General features: G+C 46.9%; 1 protein-coding gene across 2 annotated transcripts; it reads right to left on the reverse strand.

The window, feature by feature from the left end:
• Positions 1 to 8,978: 8,978 nt before the first annotated feature.
• LOC137349415 (zinc finger protein 623-like) lies at positions 8,979 to 17,248 on the reverse strand. 2 transcript variants are annotated; one of them, XM_068014930.1, is made up of 2 exons: positions 17,225 to 17,248; positions 8,979 to 10,764 (listed from the first exon to the last, which is right to left on the reverse strand). In XM_068014930.1, the coding sequence occupies exon 2, from the start codon at positions 10,660 to 10,662 to the stop codon at positions 9,586 to 9,588; it is 1,077 nt and encodes a 358-aa protein (XP_067871031.1). In that variant the 5' UTR covers positions 10,663 to 10,764; positions 17,225 to 17,248; the 3' UTR covers positions 8,979 to 9,585. The 2 variants fall into 2 exon arrangements, with proteins under 2 accessions (XP_067871031.1, XP_067871030.1); XM_068014929.1 differs by lacking the exon at positions 17,225 to 17,248 and adding an exon at positions 11,245 to 11,284.
• Positions 17,249 to 18,542: the final 1,294 nt, after the last annotated feature.

Below are 18,542 nucleotides of genomic sequence, written 5' to 3' on the forward strand. Positions count from 1 at the left end.
GCTCTGGAATATGGGTTCCCAACCTTTGTGTTTCTGAGGCCCCCTCCGCCTTCACCTTGTTGTAAAAATATCTCAAACCTCCTAAAAAAACACAAGACTTTTTTCTTCAGGTAAGAATGAGCAACAAAGAGAGTCTTATTTATTTATTATTATTATTCCGCTCTGGAGGAAGCTCTTGTCCAAGGATTCCTCGTGTCAAAACACACACACTCTCTGCATTGACATGTTACAGCTGCTAACGTCTCCTGGAGAGAGAAATGAAATATTGTTCAGAACAAACTTTTTACAATAAAAGACACATCAATAGCCTTTTCTCTGTCACTCACTAAACATTGACAATCTCTGCATCATTTACACATCCCCCACAATAAACCCAGAGACTGTAAAGTGGGAACAGATGTAAAATGTGAGAGGGATTATTAGGTGCTGAGATCTTGCCCATTGTCATGTTAATTTAGGTACCAGGGCTGTTTTGAACAGAGACATTCCAGGGAGCTGCTTTTTGATGATCTGTGAACTTATTCCTACAAGATTATTGTTGAGAACATTTACTGCATCTTTCAGCTAATCAACAGAGGGACAGTGACATGACCAGGCCCCAGTCTGTCCAGAAGCAGCTAAACTCTCTTTAAAACTGCCATTAAGGTGTTAATTCCTTATCATTGTCCCAGGATTTATCTTTACACATCAGGCCTTTGGGAAGTGTGTGAGAAGGGGGTGGGAGGATGGTTTTCTATACAGCTGGGCAGTCACTAAACACTGGAGAGCCCCAGAGCCTGTCTCTCTCCCTCTGCGTTTAACCTGTCATTTCAATCTCTTTCTCACTCTCCATTTCTCTCTCTGTCTCACCATCTGTTTATGCCTCATTGTAAAAACACAAACATTGGTGATTCCCCATCCCTCTTCTGTTCACTGTCCCCGTACCCACTCAGCCCAGGATTCGTGTTGTACATTCAATGTCACAGTGCGAAGAAGCTGATGATTCCTTCGGGAGACCTTTTAAACTCACTGTCCCAGGATTTACTTTTTTGCAAATCAGATCTTCTGGAAGGTGAAATAAAAACAGAAAGTGATGGAAATACACATATATAAATACATATAAATTCTGCAGCACTTTATCAAATGCCTTTTGAAAGTCCATGTACCCCACATCAACAGCATTGTCCTCATCAATATTTTCTTTTGGGCCTCCTTATCTCGAGAGACAATGGATACGCGCCTGGAGGTGGTCAGTGGTTTGTGAAGCAGCGCCTGGAGTGGCTATAAAGGCCAATTCTGGAGTGACAGGCTCTTCCACAGGTGCTGCAGAGAAATTTGTTTGTTGGGGCTGTTGCACAGTTGGCTCTCCCCTTGCGCCTCTGTCTTTTTTCCTGCCAACTACTAAGTCTCTTCGACTCGCCACAATTTAGCCCTGTCTTTATGGCTGCCCGCCAGCTCTGGCGAATGCTGGCAACTGACTCCCACGACTTGTGATCAATGTCACACGATTTCATGTCGCGTTTGCAGACGTCTTTATAACGGAGACATGGACGGCCGGTGGGTCTGATACCAGTGGCGAGCTCGCTGTACAATGTGTCTTTGGGGATCCTGCCATCTTCCATGCGGCTCACATGGCCAAGCCATCTCAAGCGCCGCTGACTCAGTAGTGTGTATAAGCTGGGGGTGTTGGCCGCTTCAAGGACTTCTGTGTTGGAGATATAGTCCTGCCACCTGATGCCAAGTATTCTCCGAAGGCAGCGAAGATGGAATGAATTGAGACGTCGCTCTTGGCTGGCATACGTTGTCCAGGCCTCGCTGCCGTAGAGCAAGGTACTGAGGACACAGGCCTGATACACTCGGACTTTTGTGTTCCGTGTCAGTGCGCCATTTTCCCACACTCTCTTGGCCAGTCTGGACATAGCAGTGGAAGCCTTACCCATGCGCTTGTTGATTTCTGCATCCAGAGACAGGTTACTGGTGATAGTTGAGCCTAGGTAGGTGAACTCTTGAACCACTTCCAGAGCGTGGTCGCCAATATTGATGGATGGAGCATTTCTGACATCCTGCCCCATGATGTTCGTTTTCTTGAGGCTGATGGTTAGGCCAAATTCATTGCAGGCAGACGCAAACCTGTCGATGAGACTCTGCAGGCATTCTTCAGTGTGAGATGTTAAAGCAGCATCGTCAGCAAAGAGGAGTTCTCTGATGAGGACTTTCCGTACTTTGGACTTCGCTCTTAGACGGGCAAGGTTGAACAACCTGCCCCCTGATCTTGTGTGGAGGAAAATTCCTTCTTCAGAGGATTTGAACGCATGTGAAAGCAGCAGGGAGAAGAAAATCCCAAAAAGTGTGGGTGCGAGAACACAGCCCTGTTTCACACCACTCAGGATAGGAAAGGGCTCTGATGAGGAGCCACCATGTTGAATTGTGCCTTTCATATTGTCATGGAATGAGGTGATGATACTTAGTAGCTTTGGTGGACATCCGATCTTTTCTAGTAGTCTGAAGAGACCACGTCTGCTGACGAGGTCAAAGGCTTTGGTGAGATCAATGAAAGCAATGTAGAGGGGCATCTGTTGTTCACGGCATTTCTCCTGTATCTGACGAAGGGAGAACAGCATGTCAATAGTCGATCTCTCTGCACGAAAGCCACACTGTGCCTCAGGGTAGACGCGCTCGGCCAGCTTCTGGAGCCTGTTCAGAGCGACTCGAGCAAAGACTTTCCCCACTATGCTGAGCAGGGAGATTCCACGGTAGTTGTTGCAGTCACCGCGGTCACCTTTGTTTTTATAGAGGGTGATGATGTTGGCATCGCGCATGTCCTCATCAATATAATAAAAGCAAAATACTGCAGATGCTGGAAATCTGAAATAAAAACAAGAAATGCTGGAAATACTCAGCAGGTCTGGCAGCATCTGTGGAAAGAGAAGCAGGGTTAACATTTCGGGTCAGTGACCCTTCTTTGAAATTATTATTATTATTGTCCTCATCAACCCTCTCTGTGATGTCTTCAAAAACTCCAGCAAGTTAGTTGAACATGATTTTCCCTTAACAAATCCGTGCTGGCTTTCCTTAATCAACCCACATACTGAGTTAGGTGACATATTGAGTATTCTGGAAGGGAACAAAACATTACAAAGAGACATTGATAGATTTAGTGAGCGGAGAAAACAGTGACAGCAGGAGGTCAATGTGGGGAAGTGTGAGGTCATTAACATTAGAGTCATGTATGGAACAGAGGAGACCATTCAGCCCATCAAGTCCATGACAGTTCTCCACACAGTAATCCAGTCAGTCCTACTCCCCTGCTTGATCCCTGTAGCCCTGCAAGTTTATTTCCTTCAAGTGACCATCCAATTGACTCTTGAAATCAGTGATTGTCTCTGCTTCCACCACCCTCATGGGCAGCGAATTCCAGATCATTTACTACCCACTGTGTAAAAAAGTGCTTCCTTATATTCCCTCTGCATCTCTGGCCCAAAACTTTCAATCTGTGTCCACTAATCCTTGTACCATTAGTTAATGGGAACAGTTTTCCTTGTCTAACTTATCCATGCCTGTCATAATCTTTTACACTTTGATTAAATCTCCCCTCAATCTCCTTTGTGCGAAAGAGAACAACCCCAGCTTTTACAACCTCACCTTGTAACTAAAATCTCCCTCCCTGGAACCATTCTGGTAACTTAGATCTGAGGAAGATGAATCAGAATATTTTCTAAATGATTAAAAGTTAGGAACTGTGAAGGGACAGAGAGATTTAGGGTTTCATGCACAGAAATCACTAAAAACTACTGGAATGAGAGAAAAGGGAATTAAAATGTCTAATGGATTGTCTGCCTTTATCTGAAGGGTGAAAGTAATGCTGCAGTTATATGCAACTCTGGTTACACATCATCTGAAGTGAGGTAAATAAAAGCAAAATACTGCAGATGCTGGAAATCTGAAATAAAAACAAGAAATGCTGGAAATACTCAGCAGGTCTGGCAGCTTCTGTGGAGAGAGAAGCAGAGTTAATGTTTCAGGTCACTGACCTTTCATCAGAACTGACAAATATTAGAAATGTAAAAGGTTTTAAGCTAGTAAAACGGGGATGGTGCAAGAGATAACAAAAGATGTGTTTTTCTGGACAAGGTCACAGAGAATAACTGACCAGAAGTTCATGGAACAAAGGCAAATGGTATGTTAATGGTGTGATGAAAGACAAAACGTGTGAGGTGTTCAGTTCTGGGCAGCACATCTCAGGAAGGATATATCAGCTGTGCAGGAGGTACACTGAACATTCACCAGAATGATATCAGGACTAAAAGGGTTAAATTGTGAGGACAGGTCATATAGACTGGGCTTGTATTTCATTGTGTATGAAGATTAAGGGGTGATGTAATTCATGTAATAAAGAAGATTAAAGGTTTTAAGAGGGTCGATAAAGAAAAATGATTTCCTCTGTTGGTGGAATGCAGAATAAGATGACACAACATTAAAATTAGAGCTGGGCCATTCAGGGGTGCTGTCAGGGAGCACTTCTTCACACAAAGGATAGTGAAATCTGGAACACTGTCCCCCCAAAAAGCTGCTATGGATGGGGAGAAAAGGAAAATGTCAAAACTTGAGAGTGACATTTTTATTAGGTAAGGTTACAGGGATATGTAATCAACACGGGTAAAGGTAGTTGTAATATGGCTCAGTCATGATATAACTGAATAGAGGAACAGGCTCGAGGGGCTGAATGGCCTCCTCCCACTCATGTGTTCCTCTGTTTTACAGGATCACTGGGACTGATTCTCTGAGGCTCCTCTCATAATACCGAGACCGTCTACTCCTGACCATTATGGAGCAAGGGTTTTCAGGGTGGTCGAGACAGGACAACAATCTCCCCTTCATAGACACATGATCCTGACTGTGAGGTGACGGTGCGTCTGGGAGAACAATGGGTGGACACAGTGTGTGTTGTTATTTTAATGATAATCTGAACCTCAAGAAACAAACCACCCTGAGGAGTGAAATAAGGTTCGTTGGCTCCTGTTATCTGGGCTGTTTGAGCTGGACAAGGCCTGACCCAGCACTAACAGGACAGTATAAGTCCACTGGGAGATGACATAAGGCTGAATTCAGAATCAAATACATCACTTTCATGAAATAATGAGTTGAGAAAGGGTTCATTAATAACCTTGTAATAAAGAGGCCTCGAGGGGAGTGTAACCATAATATGGTCGAATTTTATATTGAGGTTTAAAGTAATTTAGTTTGGGACAATACTGGGGTCTTACGTCTAAACAAAGCAAACTTCGCAGGATGAGGGGCGAGTTGGCTAAAGTAGATTGGGACACTACATCAAAAGATATGATGGTAGATAAGCAATGGCTTGCATTTTTAGAATTAATACATAATTTGTAACAAATGTACAATCCGTTAAGTCACAGAAATCCCATAGAAAAAGTGGTCCAACCATGGCGAACAAGAGGAGTTAGAGGTAATATTAGATTGAAGGAAGAGACTTATAATGATCCCCCAAAAAGTGGTATGCCTGAGGATTGGATGGATTTTAGAATTCAGCAAAGCAGGATCAAGAAATTAATAAGGAAAAAAAAATCTGAGTGCAGATTAACAAGAGACATAAAAACAGATTGTAAATGTTTCTATACCTATAGAAATAGGAAGAGATTAGAGAAAGGAAATGTGGGCCCTTTAGAGAGAGACAGTTGAAATTAAAATGGGGAATAGGGAAATGGCAGAGACATTAAACAAATGATTTGTATCTGTCTTCATGGTAGAAAACACAAAAACATTCCAGAAATAGGAAACCAAGTGTCTCGTGAGAATGAGGAACTGAAAGAAATCAGTAAAAGTAAAGAAATAGGAATGGAAAAATTAAAGGGACTAAGTGGCAACAAATCCCCCGGATCTGACAACCTTCATCATCAGGTTTTAAAAGAGGTAGCTGCAGAAATAGTGGATGCATTGGTTTTGATCTTCCAGAATTCCATAGATTCCAGTGCAGTTCCCAAGGATTGAAAGGTAGCAAACATAACCTTGCTATTCGAGAAAGCAGAAAGAGAGAAAATGGGGAACTATCAACCAATTCGCCTCACATCAGTTGTCGGCAAAATGTTAGAATGTATTATTCGGGGAAATGGTATCAGGACACTTAGAAAATCATAATATGATTAAGCAGAGACAACATGGACTTGTGAAAGAGAAATCACGTTTAACAAATCTGTTGTAGTTTCTTGAGGATGTAACTAGTAAGGTGAATAAGGGGGAAGCAGTAGTTTATTTGGATTTTTAAGAAGCAAGAAGCATTTGATAAGGTGCCACACCAGAGGTTATTACGCAGTTAGGACTCATGGGATTGAGTTAATATATTAGCATGGATTGAGATTGGTTAATGGACAGAAAGCAGACAGCAGGAATAAATGGGTCATTTTCAAGTTGGCAAGCTGTAACTAGTAGGGGAAAGTAGCTTGGGCTTCAGCTATTTACAATCTATAGAAATGGCTCAGATGAAGGGATTGAGTGTAATGTATGCAGGTTTGCTGATGATTCAAAGTTAGGTGGGAAAGCAAGAAATGAGGAAGACAGAAAGAGGCTTCAGAGAGATACAGACAGGTTGGGTGGGTGAGTGGGTAAGAACATGGCAGATGGATTACAATACGGTGAAATGTGAAGTTATCCACTTTGATAAGAAAAATTTAAAAAAAACAATTTTAAAAATGTATGTTGAGAAACTGAGAAATGTTTGCATTCAGAGGGACCTGGGTGTTGTTACGACCAAGGTGGGAGTAATGCACTGTTAATTCAGTCCCACTGCTTCACAGGTCACAGCGTATTAGTAAAGTTTCCCATCTACTAGAAATTAGCCAAATTAAACACTTTATTTATCCCCTAGAATAAAGCACACAAAACCAGATTTCTTCAAACAACAAAATTAACTATTTATTAATAAACTAAATCTTAAACAATAATGGGATGAATCAATGCATATATATAAAAAAAATCTTCTTATTCTTCCCAAGCCTCATGCACACACACATATATTCAAAAACCAGTTAACTGGGGAGAAAGAGTTTTTGGTGTTCAACTGTTTCTTCGGAATAATACAATTGTTGGTGGTCTGGTAGGATATTTCGAAATCGGTGAGGTGGCCCAGAGTTGAAAAGTCAGAAGCCACTCAAAGTCTCTCCAGGCAAGTTTGTTGAACAGTCTGTGATGAGTAGACGGTCAAGGCAATTCGTCTACAGCAGGCGTCACACAGATCTTTCAGCAAAAGGTATAGCAACAGGTCTACTTAAATTTTAAAGTAGCAGTCCAGCAATAGTAGCTTTCTTGAGATTTCAGGATCTCCCAAAAAGCAAATGAGTAACAGGAATCACTCTTGAGGCAGAGATTTTTCAGAAGCAATAGGAATTTGCTACCTTTAACAATGCAGGGCTTCCTCTCAGCAAAGGAGCCTTTCTCCACAGACAGTAGCAACTCCTCTTTCTCTGGGTCTTTTCCTCTCCAGGTAGAACACAGACATAACTCAAATGTGGAATTTTGTTCTACAAGAGATGCCTTCTTTTCAGGGAGAGGTCTTTTTCGAGTCTGCCAAAAAACACAAGTCCCAGCCAGTTTGTTCTACCTCCTGCCTGCCCAGCACTGATCTTTCACAAAGCAAAGTGAAATTGAACTCTTAACAATGTCATGTGACCTATCATTGTCCTTGCTGTTGTTGCTTGGAAACAAGTTGCCTTGGAGACTGTGCCCCACCCAGTTCAGCATTCAATTTTCTCAGGCTTGCAAAACACAGATCTCCAAGTTTTTTCCTTTGTGAAAAGCAAAGCACATGTAACAGTGTCCTTGTACATGAATCACAGGAAGCTAACATCGAGGTACAGTGAGCAATTAGGAAAGCAAATAGTATGTTAGCTTTCGTTACAAAGGGATTGGGGTAGAAGAGTAAAGAAGTCTTACTACAATTATACAGGACATTGGTGAGGCCCCACCTGGAGCAGTGTGTGCAATTTTGGTCTCCTTACTAAGGAAGGACATACCACCATTGAGGGAATGCAATGAAGGTTCACTGGTCTGGCTCCTGGGATTGTTGTATTTATTCATGGGCTGTGAGTGTTACTGAAATGGCCAGCATTTATTGCCTATCCCTAATTGCCCGAGAAGGTGGTTTTGAGCTACTTCCTTGAATATGACTGAGTGATTAGCCTGGCCATTTCATAGTGTAGTTAAGAGTCAACCACATTTCTGTGGGTCTGGAATCAACCAGATCGGGTAAGGACGGCAGATCTCCTTCCCTGAAGGAAATTAGTGAACCAGGTGGGTTTTTAGGACAATCCGTAGTTTCATGGTCACCAATATTGATCCTCGCTTTTTAATTGCAGTGGTGGGATTTGAATTCATGTCTCAGCATCATTAGTCCAGGCCTCTGGATTACTAGTTCAATAACAGAACCACTATTGTGCAGCACCCCCACTCTGCTCCATCTCCTCCTGTGAGGAGAGATTGAGTAGATTAGACCTATATTCCCTGGGGTTTAGAAGAAGGAGATGTGATCTGACTGAAACATCAATCCTTAAGGGACTTGGCAGGGACGATGCTGAGAAAATGTTTCCCCTGTCTGGGCAATCTGGAACACCGGGTCACAGTCTCAGGATCAGGGATCAGACATTTAGGACTGAAATGAGGAGAAATTTCTTCACTGAAAGGGTTGTGAATCTTTGGAATTGTCTTCCCCAGGGAGCAGTGGATGCTCAGTCATTGAGTATATTTAAGACAGAGATTGATAGATTTTTGGGTACTGAGGGAATTAAGGGATATGGGATAGTGCGGGAAGGTGGAGTTGAGATCAGCCATGATCTGGGTGAATGGCAGAGCAGGTTCGAAGGGCCAAATGGCCTCCTCCAGCTCCTATTTCTTCTGTTCATTAAACCTCAGTCTGGTTCCTCTCGAGCTGCTGAGTGAGTGAATTAAATCTTTCTCGACAAATCACCAAGATACCAGATGACAAGTCATACCCGAAACATCATTTATTGGTTACAAATCACAACTTAGTTAAATCTGGACACACAGACACTTCATAAACATGTATAAACACATTTAAGTGTAATCAGAGTTATCCAGCAGTTCAGCACTAATAGGGAGAGTATTTCACAAAACAAGTAACAAAGATTAACCAGACGATTCAGTGATTGACTGTAAATCAACACTAATGGATGCTGAGTATTAATTACAGCAGGGACCGGAGTCTGAGCTAATAAATTGGTGAGTTTACTTGGAGTAATTCCTTCACTATCTGACATGTTAACAGTTGTGAACAGCCTGTCTGTCCAACAGCTCCAGTCTACGAGTGCTTAGAAACACACAGAGCTTAAACAGCCTCATTCTTGAGCTAAAGAACAGACTTTCTCCTGTCAATATAGAGTTACAGGATTGGCCTGTGATCTGTTTATTGTTCATCTTTTGTTCAGTACATTTACTGAGTGGATTTAAATTGAAAATGAGGTTTGAAGACATGATGGTCTATTCACACATGAATGAGAGATGCTGTGGGGCAGACGCTCAGTCCAAGAGGAGCAATTGACATCAGAAATAAACCCCAACTGTCAGAATGAACGTGGTTCAGTCCTGGCTATGATTAACAGCAGCAACAGCAGAATCCAACCCCTGTAATTGTCTGTGAACTCGCTGGTGTCTCAGTAGATAGGATGGCTGAGTGAATCCCTTCCTGCACACGGAGCAGATGAATGACCTCTCCCCAATGTGAATGAACTGGTGTGACACCAGGTGGGATGACTGAGTAAATCTCTTTCCACATACGGAGCAGGTGAATGGCCGCTCCCCAGTGTGAACTCGCTGGTGCATCAGCAGGGTGGATGAATGAGTGAAACCCTTCCCACAATCAGTGCAGGTGAATGGCCTCTCCCCGGTGTGAATTCGTTGGTGTTTCAGCAGGTTCCCTGACAGACAGAATCTCTTCCCACAATCAGAGCAGGTGAATGGCCGCTCCCCAGTGTGAACTCGCTGGTGTGTCAGTAGGGCGGATGAACGAATGAACCCCTTCCCACACTCAGTGCAGGTGAACGGCCTCTCCCCAGTGTGAATTCGCTGGTGTGTCAGTAGGGTGGATGAACGAATGAATCCCTTCCCACAATCAGTACAGGTGAACGGCCTCTCCCCAGTGTGAATTCGCTGGTGTGTCAGCAGGTTTGATAACTGAGTGAATCCCTTCCCACACTCAATGCAGGTGAACGGCCGCTCCCCAGTGTGAACTCGCTGGTGTGTCAGTAGGGCGGATGAACGAATGAACCCCTTCCCACAATCAGTACAGGTGAACTGCCTCTCCCCAGTGTGAATTCGCTGGTGTGTCAGCAGGTTTGATAACTGAGTGAATCCCTTCCCACACTCAATGCAGGTGAACGGCCTCTCCCCAGTGTGAACTCGTTGGTGTGTCAGCAGGTTTGATAACTGAGTGAATCCCTTCCCACACTCAGTGCAGATGAACGGCCTCTCCTCAGTTTGACTGTGTCGATGAGTTTCCAGCTCAGACGTGTAATTTAATTCTTTCTCACGGTCCCCACATTTCCACAGCTTCTCCCCAGTGTGACTGCACTTGTGTCTCGACAGGCCAGCTGATCGGCTGAAGCCCCGTCCACACACACAACACGTGTACGGTTTCTCCACACTTTTTGCTTCCATGATCAAAGGCCGATGATATTCAGATCCTGATGAATCGAGTGACTGTCACATCTTGAGGTGATGTTTGATTTTCCTGTCCGCAAATCCTCCCTTTCTAATATCCTGTAACATGAAGTTACAACAGGAAAAAGGGAGTGAGAGAGAACCCACAAAAACACAAAGACAAGTTGTGAAATTGAGCTGAATGAATCTGGTAATTTGTGGGACCAGCACAGAGAGTGGGCGGGGCTTCAGGGTCCCAGTGAGCAGGAGAGAAAATCATTGACTCATTAATTTTATGCTCACTCTGCACACAGGGGCTGGAGAACTGAACCCAGGCACAGTAGAGGGAGGGAGAAAACTGGCAGAGGAGGAAAGAAATGGTGCAGATGGTGTCATGGGTTTGGATTTCAGCACAGGGAGGAGGGAGAGTGTGTGGGACTGCGATTGACAGCTTTGGGGAAACAAGAGAGGAATAAAATGTTCCATAGGATCTCGAATTGTCTGTTCTGAATTTCTATCCTGTACTGACAGTGATGACTTTTATTACCTCCTTTTACAGGGTATTAGGAGAGGATTTACACACATTGATTTGATGCTCACTCTGCACACAGGGGCTTTCGCACCATCTCTCCTGAAGGTGCTGGGGTTACTGTTTACATCCCACTGAACTGTAAGAAAGAATATCTTATTAGATGATATTAAAGATAGTATTATATTATAATAATATAATGAGAGACCGTTCACCTGCTCCGTCTGTGGGAAGGAATTTAATCGATATCCAAAATGCTGAGACACCAGTGAGTTCACAAGTGACTGTAGCTGTTGCATTCTGTAATTATTGCTGCTGTTAATCACATCCAGGACTGAACTATATTCATTCTGACAGTGGGGTTTATATCTGCTGTGTTAATATTCTTTATAGCTGGGGTGGAGTTTAATATTCCAGCAATTGGTTTGCTTTACTTTGTAACTTTTACTCTTCAAATAAAGTAGCTCCCTTTGGGCTATTCACAGGGTTTTGTGGGATGAAACCAAACAGTGATTTACTTGTAATTTTTGCAATTTTGTATATTATATTCACTGCTCACAATGAGATCTGTTCTACATTGGGAAGACCAAACACAGATAGGGTGATCACTTTGAGAAACATCTCCATTCAGTCTGCAAGCGTGTTCCTGAGTTTCCAGTCACTTCCCATTTTAATTCTCCGTCCCACTCCCACTCTGACCTCTCTGTCCTCGGCCTCAAGCCCTGTTCCAATGGGAGCTCGAGGAACAGGACTTGACAACCTTCCGGACTCAACATTGAGTTCAGCAGTTTCTGTAACAACAGACAGTTGTCAGGATCTGGAACGCTCCGCCTGAAAAAGGTGGTTGAACCTGATTCAATCAGTCATTTTAAAAGGGAGTTGACAGGTATTTGAGAATGAGGAACTTACAGGCTTACAAACAATAAGTGGGTGTGTGGGACTAAGCACAACTGCTCTTTCAAAGGGCCAGCACAAGCACAAAGGGTTGAATGGCCTCCTTCTGTGCTGTAAATTTCTATGATTCTCGGAGTTGGCCATTTAGCCCCTCGAGCCTGTTCCACCAGGAAATGAGATCATGGTTGATCTGTGATCTAACTCTATATACCCGACTTTTGTCCCATTTCCATTAATACCTTTGGTTAACAAAGATCTATCAATGTCAGATTTAACATTAACATTGATCTCGCATCAACTGCTGTTTGAAGAAGAGAGTTTAAAATTTCTACCACCTTTTGTGTGTAGAAATGTTTCCTAACTTCACTCCTGAAAGGTCTGGCTCTCACTTTTACTCTGCACCTCCTAGTTCGACACTCCAGAACATCCAGCCCACGGGTCAGAATCCAGCCTGCCAATGGTTTCCACCTGACCTGCCAAAACATTCAGTGACTGACCATGGTTACAGCTCCTTTACCAACATGGCGGAGACACGTCACTGCACATGTCCTCCTTTACCAAGATGACAGATAAGCTTCAGTACCTGATATTTTGGCTCCTTTAGTGAGATGGCGGTGCCCGGGCTGAGCTGCTTCTCTGCTGGCGCTTCCCGCCCAAACTCCATATCCAATGCAGCCTTCCCGGCCGTGAGCTCAGGACCCAGGCCAAGCACTGGCTCTGCCTGCGTATGTACTCAGCCTGGGCCTCAGGCTCTTCATCACCGTCTGAGGAGGTGCAGGCCCAGCAGCAAGGTGCAGTGGTAACCAGGCCCTGGGAGCAGGCTGCCGGGGTGACCGGGCCCTGGGAGCAGGGTGCCAGGGTCCTGGGAGCGGAGCAGAGACCGACACGGAGACAGAGGCCGGCAGACATGGAGCGAGAGAGAGAGAGCGGGGGAGGGGGAGAGAGAGAGCGGGGGAGGGAGAGAGAGAGAGCGGGGGAGGGAGAGAGAGAGAGCGGGGGAGGGAGAGAGAGAGAGCGGGGGAGGGAGAGTGAGAGAGAGAGAGCGGGGGAGGGAGAGAGCGGGGGAGACAGAGTGAGAGAGAGAGAGCGGGGGAGTGAGAGAGAGAGCGAGAGCGGGAGAGAGAGAGAGGGAGAGAAAGAGAGGGAGAGAAAGAGAGAGCGGAAGAGAGGGAGCGCGGCGAGGGTGAGAGAGAAAACGCTGGGGGGGGGGAAGAGAGAGAGAGCGGGGGCGGCAGGGAAAGAGAGAACAGGAGAGAGAGAGCGGGGGCGGCGGGGAAAGAGAGAACAGGAGAGAGAGAGAGAGAGAGAGAGGGGGAGGGAGAGAGAGAGAGGGGGGGAGGGAGAGAGAGCGGGGGAGGGAGAGAGAGCGGGGGAGGGAGAGAGCAGGGAAAGAGAGAGAGAGAGAGAGAGCGGGGGAGTGAGAGAGAGAGCGAGAGCGCACGGGAGAGAGAGCGAGAGCGCACGGGAGAGAGAGAGAGAGGGAGAGAGAGAGAGTGAGGGGGGAAAGAGAGAGAGTGAGGGGGGAAAGAGAGAGAGAGGGGGAGAGTGAGTGGGGAAAGAGAGAGAGAGAGAGTGAGCGGGGAAAGAGAGAGCGGGGGAGAGAGAGGGGGAGAGAGAGCGAGAGAGAGAGCGGGGGAGAGAGAGAGCGAGAGAGAGAGCGAGAGAGAGAGTGAGAGAGAGAGGGGGGGTGAGAGAGAGAGCGGGGGAGAGAGAGAGAGAGAGAGGGGGGAGAGAGAGTGAGAGAGAGAACGGGGAGAGAGAGAGAGAGAGAGAGCAGGGGAGAGAGAGTAAGAGAGCGGGAGAGAGAGAGGGAGAGAGAGAGAGAGCGGGAGAGAGAGAGAGAGAGCGGGAGAGAGAGAGAGAGAGCGGGAGAGAGAGAGAGAGAGCGGGAGAGGGAGAGCGGGAGAGGGAGAGGGAGAGCGGGAGAGGGAGAGCGGGAGAGGGAGAGCGGGAGAGGGAGAGCGGGAGAGGGAGAGCGGGAGAGGGAGAGCGGGAGAGGGAGAGCGGGAGAGGGAGAGCGGGAGAGGGAGAGCGGGAGAGGGAGAGAGAGAGGGAGAGAGGGAGAGCGGGAGAGGGAGAGAGGGAGAGCGGGAGAGGGAGAGCGGGAGAGGGAGAGCGGGAGAGGGAGAGCGGGAGAGGGAGAGCGGGAGAGGGAGAGCGGAAGAGGGAGAGCGGGAGAGGGAGAGCGGGAGAGGGAGAGCGGGAGAGGGAGAGCGGGAGAGGGAGAGCGGGAGAGGGAGAGCGGGAGAGGGAGAGCGGGAGAGGGAGAGCGGGAGAGGGAGAGCGGGAGAGGGAGAGCGGGAGAGGGAGAGCGGGAGAGGGAGAGCGGGAGAGGGAGAGCGGGAGAGGGAGAGCGGGAGAGGGAGAGCGGGAGAGGGAGAGTGGGAGAGGGAGAGCGGGAGAGGGAGAGCGGGAGAGGGAGAGGGAGAGCGGGAGAGGGAGAGGGAGAGGGAGAGCGGGAGAGGGAGAGGGAGAGCGGGAGAGAGAGCGGGAGCGGGAGAGAGAGAGCGGGAGAGAGAGAGCGGGAGAGAGAGCGGGAGCTGGAGGGAGAGGGAGAGAGAGAGAGATTGGGAGAGAGAGAGAGAGAGCGGGAGAGAGAGAGAGAGCGGGAGAGAGAGAGAGAGAGCGAGCGGGAGAGACAGAGAAAGGGAGAGACAAAGGGAGAGAGGGAGCGCGGCGAGCGAGAGAAAGAGCGGGGGATGGGGAAGAGAGAGAGAGCAGGGGGGGAAAGAGAGAGAGAGAACGGGGGAGAGAGAGAGAGAGAGAGCGAGAGAGAGACGCAGTGGTTAGCACCGCAGCCTCACAGCTCCAGGGTCCTGGCTTCGAATCTGGGTCCTGCCTGTGCGGAGTTTGCAAGTTCTTCCTGTGACCGCGTGGGTTTTCGCTGGATGCTCCGGTTTCCTCCCACAGCCAAAGACTTGCAGGTTGATAGGTAAGTTGGCCATTGTAAATTGCCCCAAGTGTAGGTAGGTGGTAGGGAATATGGGGTTACTGCAGGGTTAGTGTAAATGGGTGGTTGTTGCTTGCCACAGACTCGGTGGGCCAAAGGGCCTGGTTCAGTGCTGTATCTCTAAATAAAGGAGAGAGAGCAGGAGACAGGGAGAGTGCGAGATCAAGATCTCTCCTCACAAATGGAATCTATCTGGAATTCTCTGCATCGCTACATCAAGTGTGCAGGCAGACAATGTCTGCTACTGCAAGCAAAAACCATGCCAGGTAACTCACTAAATCAGTGTTCAACGTTGTGTTGGGAAAGTAAGTTAATACATTAGTTTCCTCATTTAAAGCTTATTCACAAAAATGCACATTTTTGTTATATTGATGAACAGTCAAATAAATTTCTAATACCTTTACCTTTCCGAAAGTTGCTCACCTCCGGCCCCGATGCAGGACAACATTTAGAATGTAGCCCCTAATGCGTAAAGGCTGGACATTCCTAATCTATACTATCAGTTCTAACATCCTGAAAATTTCCAGGTTGTCAGAAGGGATAGAGAGAGGCAATATATGCTTAATGGCACAGTTCTAAAGAGTGTGCAGGGACAGAGGGACCTGGGGGTTCATATGTATAGATCATTGAAGGTGGCAGGACATATTGAGAACAGTTAGCAAAGAATACGGGACAAAAACAAGAAATGCTGGAATCACTCAGCAGGTCTGGCAGCACCTGTGGAAAGAGAAGCAGAGTTAACGTTTCAGGTCAGTGACCCTTCTTCGGAAGAATACGGGATCTTGAGTTTGATAAATAGAGGTACTGAGTGCAAAAGCAGGGAAGTTAAGGGGAACTTTTATAAAACTATGGTTCAGCCACAACTAGAGTATTACATCCAGTTCTGATCACCACACTTTAGGAAGGATGAGAAGGTCCTTGAGAGGGTGTCGAGGAGATTTACCAGAATGGTTCCAGGGATGAGGGAATTTAGCTACAAGGTTAGGTTGGAGAAGCTGGGATTGTTCTCCTTGGAACGCGGGACTGGGAGCTTCTTATTGGGGGTGTTGAGGCCTACACCGGATGTTTCTGAAGCCTCCCTGCACATCCACCAGCTTCATTCTTCCCCTGCACTCGGCGATTTCTCACCCACTGAGGATCTGACACGACTGCTTCCGTCCAGCTCGAGCACCTTCACTGCCTTTGATTCTGTGAGCAACTCGTGCAATAAAACAAAAGCAAAGTCCTGCAGATGCTGGAAATCTGAAATAAAAGGAGAAAATGCTGGAAATACTCAGCAGGTCTCAGTGAAGAGAGAAACATTTAGATTAGAGATGCAGCACTGAAACAGGCCCTTCGGCCCACCGAGTCTGTGCCGAACATCAACCACCCATTTATACTAATCCTACACTAATCCCATATTCCTACCAAACATCCCCACCTGTCCCTATATTTCCCTACCACCTACCTATACTAGTGACAATTTATAATGGCCAATTTACCTATCAACCTGCAAGTCTTTTGGCTTGTGGGAGGAAACCGGAGCACCCGGAGAAAACCCACGCAGACACAGGGAGAACTTGCAAACTCCACACAGGCAGTACCCGGAATCGAACCCGGGTCCCTGGAGCTGTGAGGCTGCGGTGCTAACCACTGCGCCACTGTTTACTGTTTCCTGTTTCAGGCACATCAAACAGCCGGTGCCTGCAGCCTGGAACTCGGAGTGGGAGGAGGAGGAAGAATGAGGAGAGACAATATAGTCCAACACTCACAGCAACCTACAATCCACCGACATTACCGGGATAGGGAGACAGAGTTTAGAAACACTCAGCAACACAACTCCAGTAAAAGATCCCAGGAGGAAAAGGGGGAGCAGTGTGTGTACCTGCCCTGATGTCCCCCTCCCCAGGCCTGTCAGTCAAACCCCCCACTCCTCCCAGTCCACAGCTCAGCCTATCAGCTTCCCGCACCTTGAGCCAGCCCTGCCCAGGTGTGGCCCAGTCCAAGGGGAGTCTTTGTGGAACCAGGGAGTGGGGGAGGGGGGACCTCCTGCCCTGTGCTGTGTCCCAAATGGTTCCTCCCTCCCTCAGGCCCCTTTATAACTGAGCTCAGTTTCCCGCAGCTGCCGCCCGCTCGGTGCAAACACAGGACCGGGAGTTTGTTATTGGGGGTGTTGAGGCCTACACCGGGTGTTTCTGAAGCCTCCCCGCCCACCAGCCGCCACTTACCGGCTGCAGAAACGTCTCTCCGCCGCCTTCACCCTCTGGCTTGAAACACTGGTCCGCAATGCGCCTGCGCACCCGGGACTTAACCTCTGACCTCACAATGTCCGTGTGATTAACGGCAGCTTCGGACCAATAGGAAGAGGGGGCGGGGCAGGAGGACAGATTCTGCGCAGTTCCTCCCTCATTTGCTTCTCTTTGAAAGCCCGAGGATGAATCCATCAGCATCCGGGACCTGTCAGCCCGCAGCTCCATTAGTTCCTTTTCATAAAACTGTCTCATTCCCTTTGAAATGTTTCAATTAAACCTGCCTCCACCACACTCTCAGACAGTGCGTTCCACACATTAACCACTCGCTGGGTGGAAAAGTTTTTCCTCATGTTATTTTTGTTTCTTTTCCCAATTACTTTCAATCTGTTCCCTCTCGTCCTCCATCCTTTCACCAGTGGGAACAGTTTCTCTCCATCTACTCGGTTTGACCTGATGCCATGAGACATCATGGGGTCTGGAGCTCATGCTGAGGACGTCTCGGGCAACTCCCTCCTGACTGTATAACACTGTGCCGTCACCTCTGCTGAGTCTGTCCTGCTGGTGGGACACCTAGGGATGGTGATGGCAGTATCTGGGACATTGTCTGTAAGGTATGATTCTCTGTCCAGATTTTGAATACCTCGACCTAATCACCTCTCAGCCTTCTCTTCAAGGAAAACAGCACACTTTTTCTTCTTTATCGTAATCTCTACCTCTTGTATAATCCAGGGAGCTCTGGATTTATTTGCCCAAACTTTCCACTTCGAGGGAACATATGTTGACTGTGCCTGAACTCTCTCTTTTTTGAAGGTTACCCATTGTTCAGCTATCAGGTTTCCTGGCAACTTTTGAATCTCATTTATTCAGCCAGCTCCATTCTTACCCCATTGAAGTTGTCTTTCCCCAGTTAATTACTCTTACTCTGGATTGTTCTTGGTCCTTTTCTATGGTCAGCCTAAATCTTATGATACAATGATCAATCTCCCCGACATGCTCCCCAACTGATACTTGATCCACTTGGCCCACCTCATTCTCAAGAACCAGGTCCAGGAATGCCTCCTTTCTCATTGGACTAGCAACATACTGTTTTGGAAAACTTTCCTGAACAACTCGAAGAACACTTGCCCCTCACTGCCCTTTACGCTACTACTATCCCACGATATGTTTGAATCAAGTCGCCCATTAGAACTACCCTATATTTTTTGCACCTCTCTGTAATGTCCTTGCATTTTTTTCTCCTCCACGTTCTTCCCACTAGCTGGTGGGCTCTTGACAACACTGAGCAATGTAAATG

This window comes from Heterodontus francisci, chromosome 34, assembly GCF_036365525.1.
Source record: "Heterodontus francisci isolate sHetFra1 chromosome 34, sHetFra1.hap1, whole genome shotgun sequence".
Lineage (NCBI taxonomy): Eukaryota > Metazoa > Chordata > Chondrichthyes > Heterodontiformes > Heterodontidae > Heterodontus > Heterodontus francisci.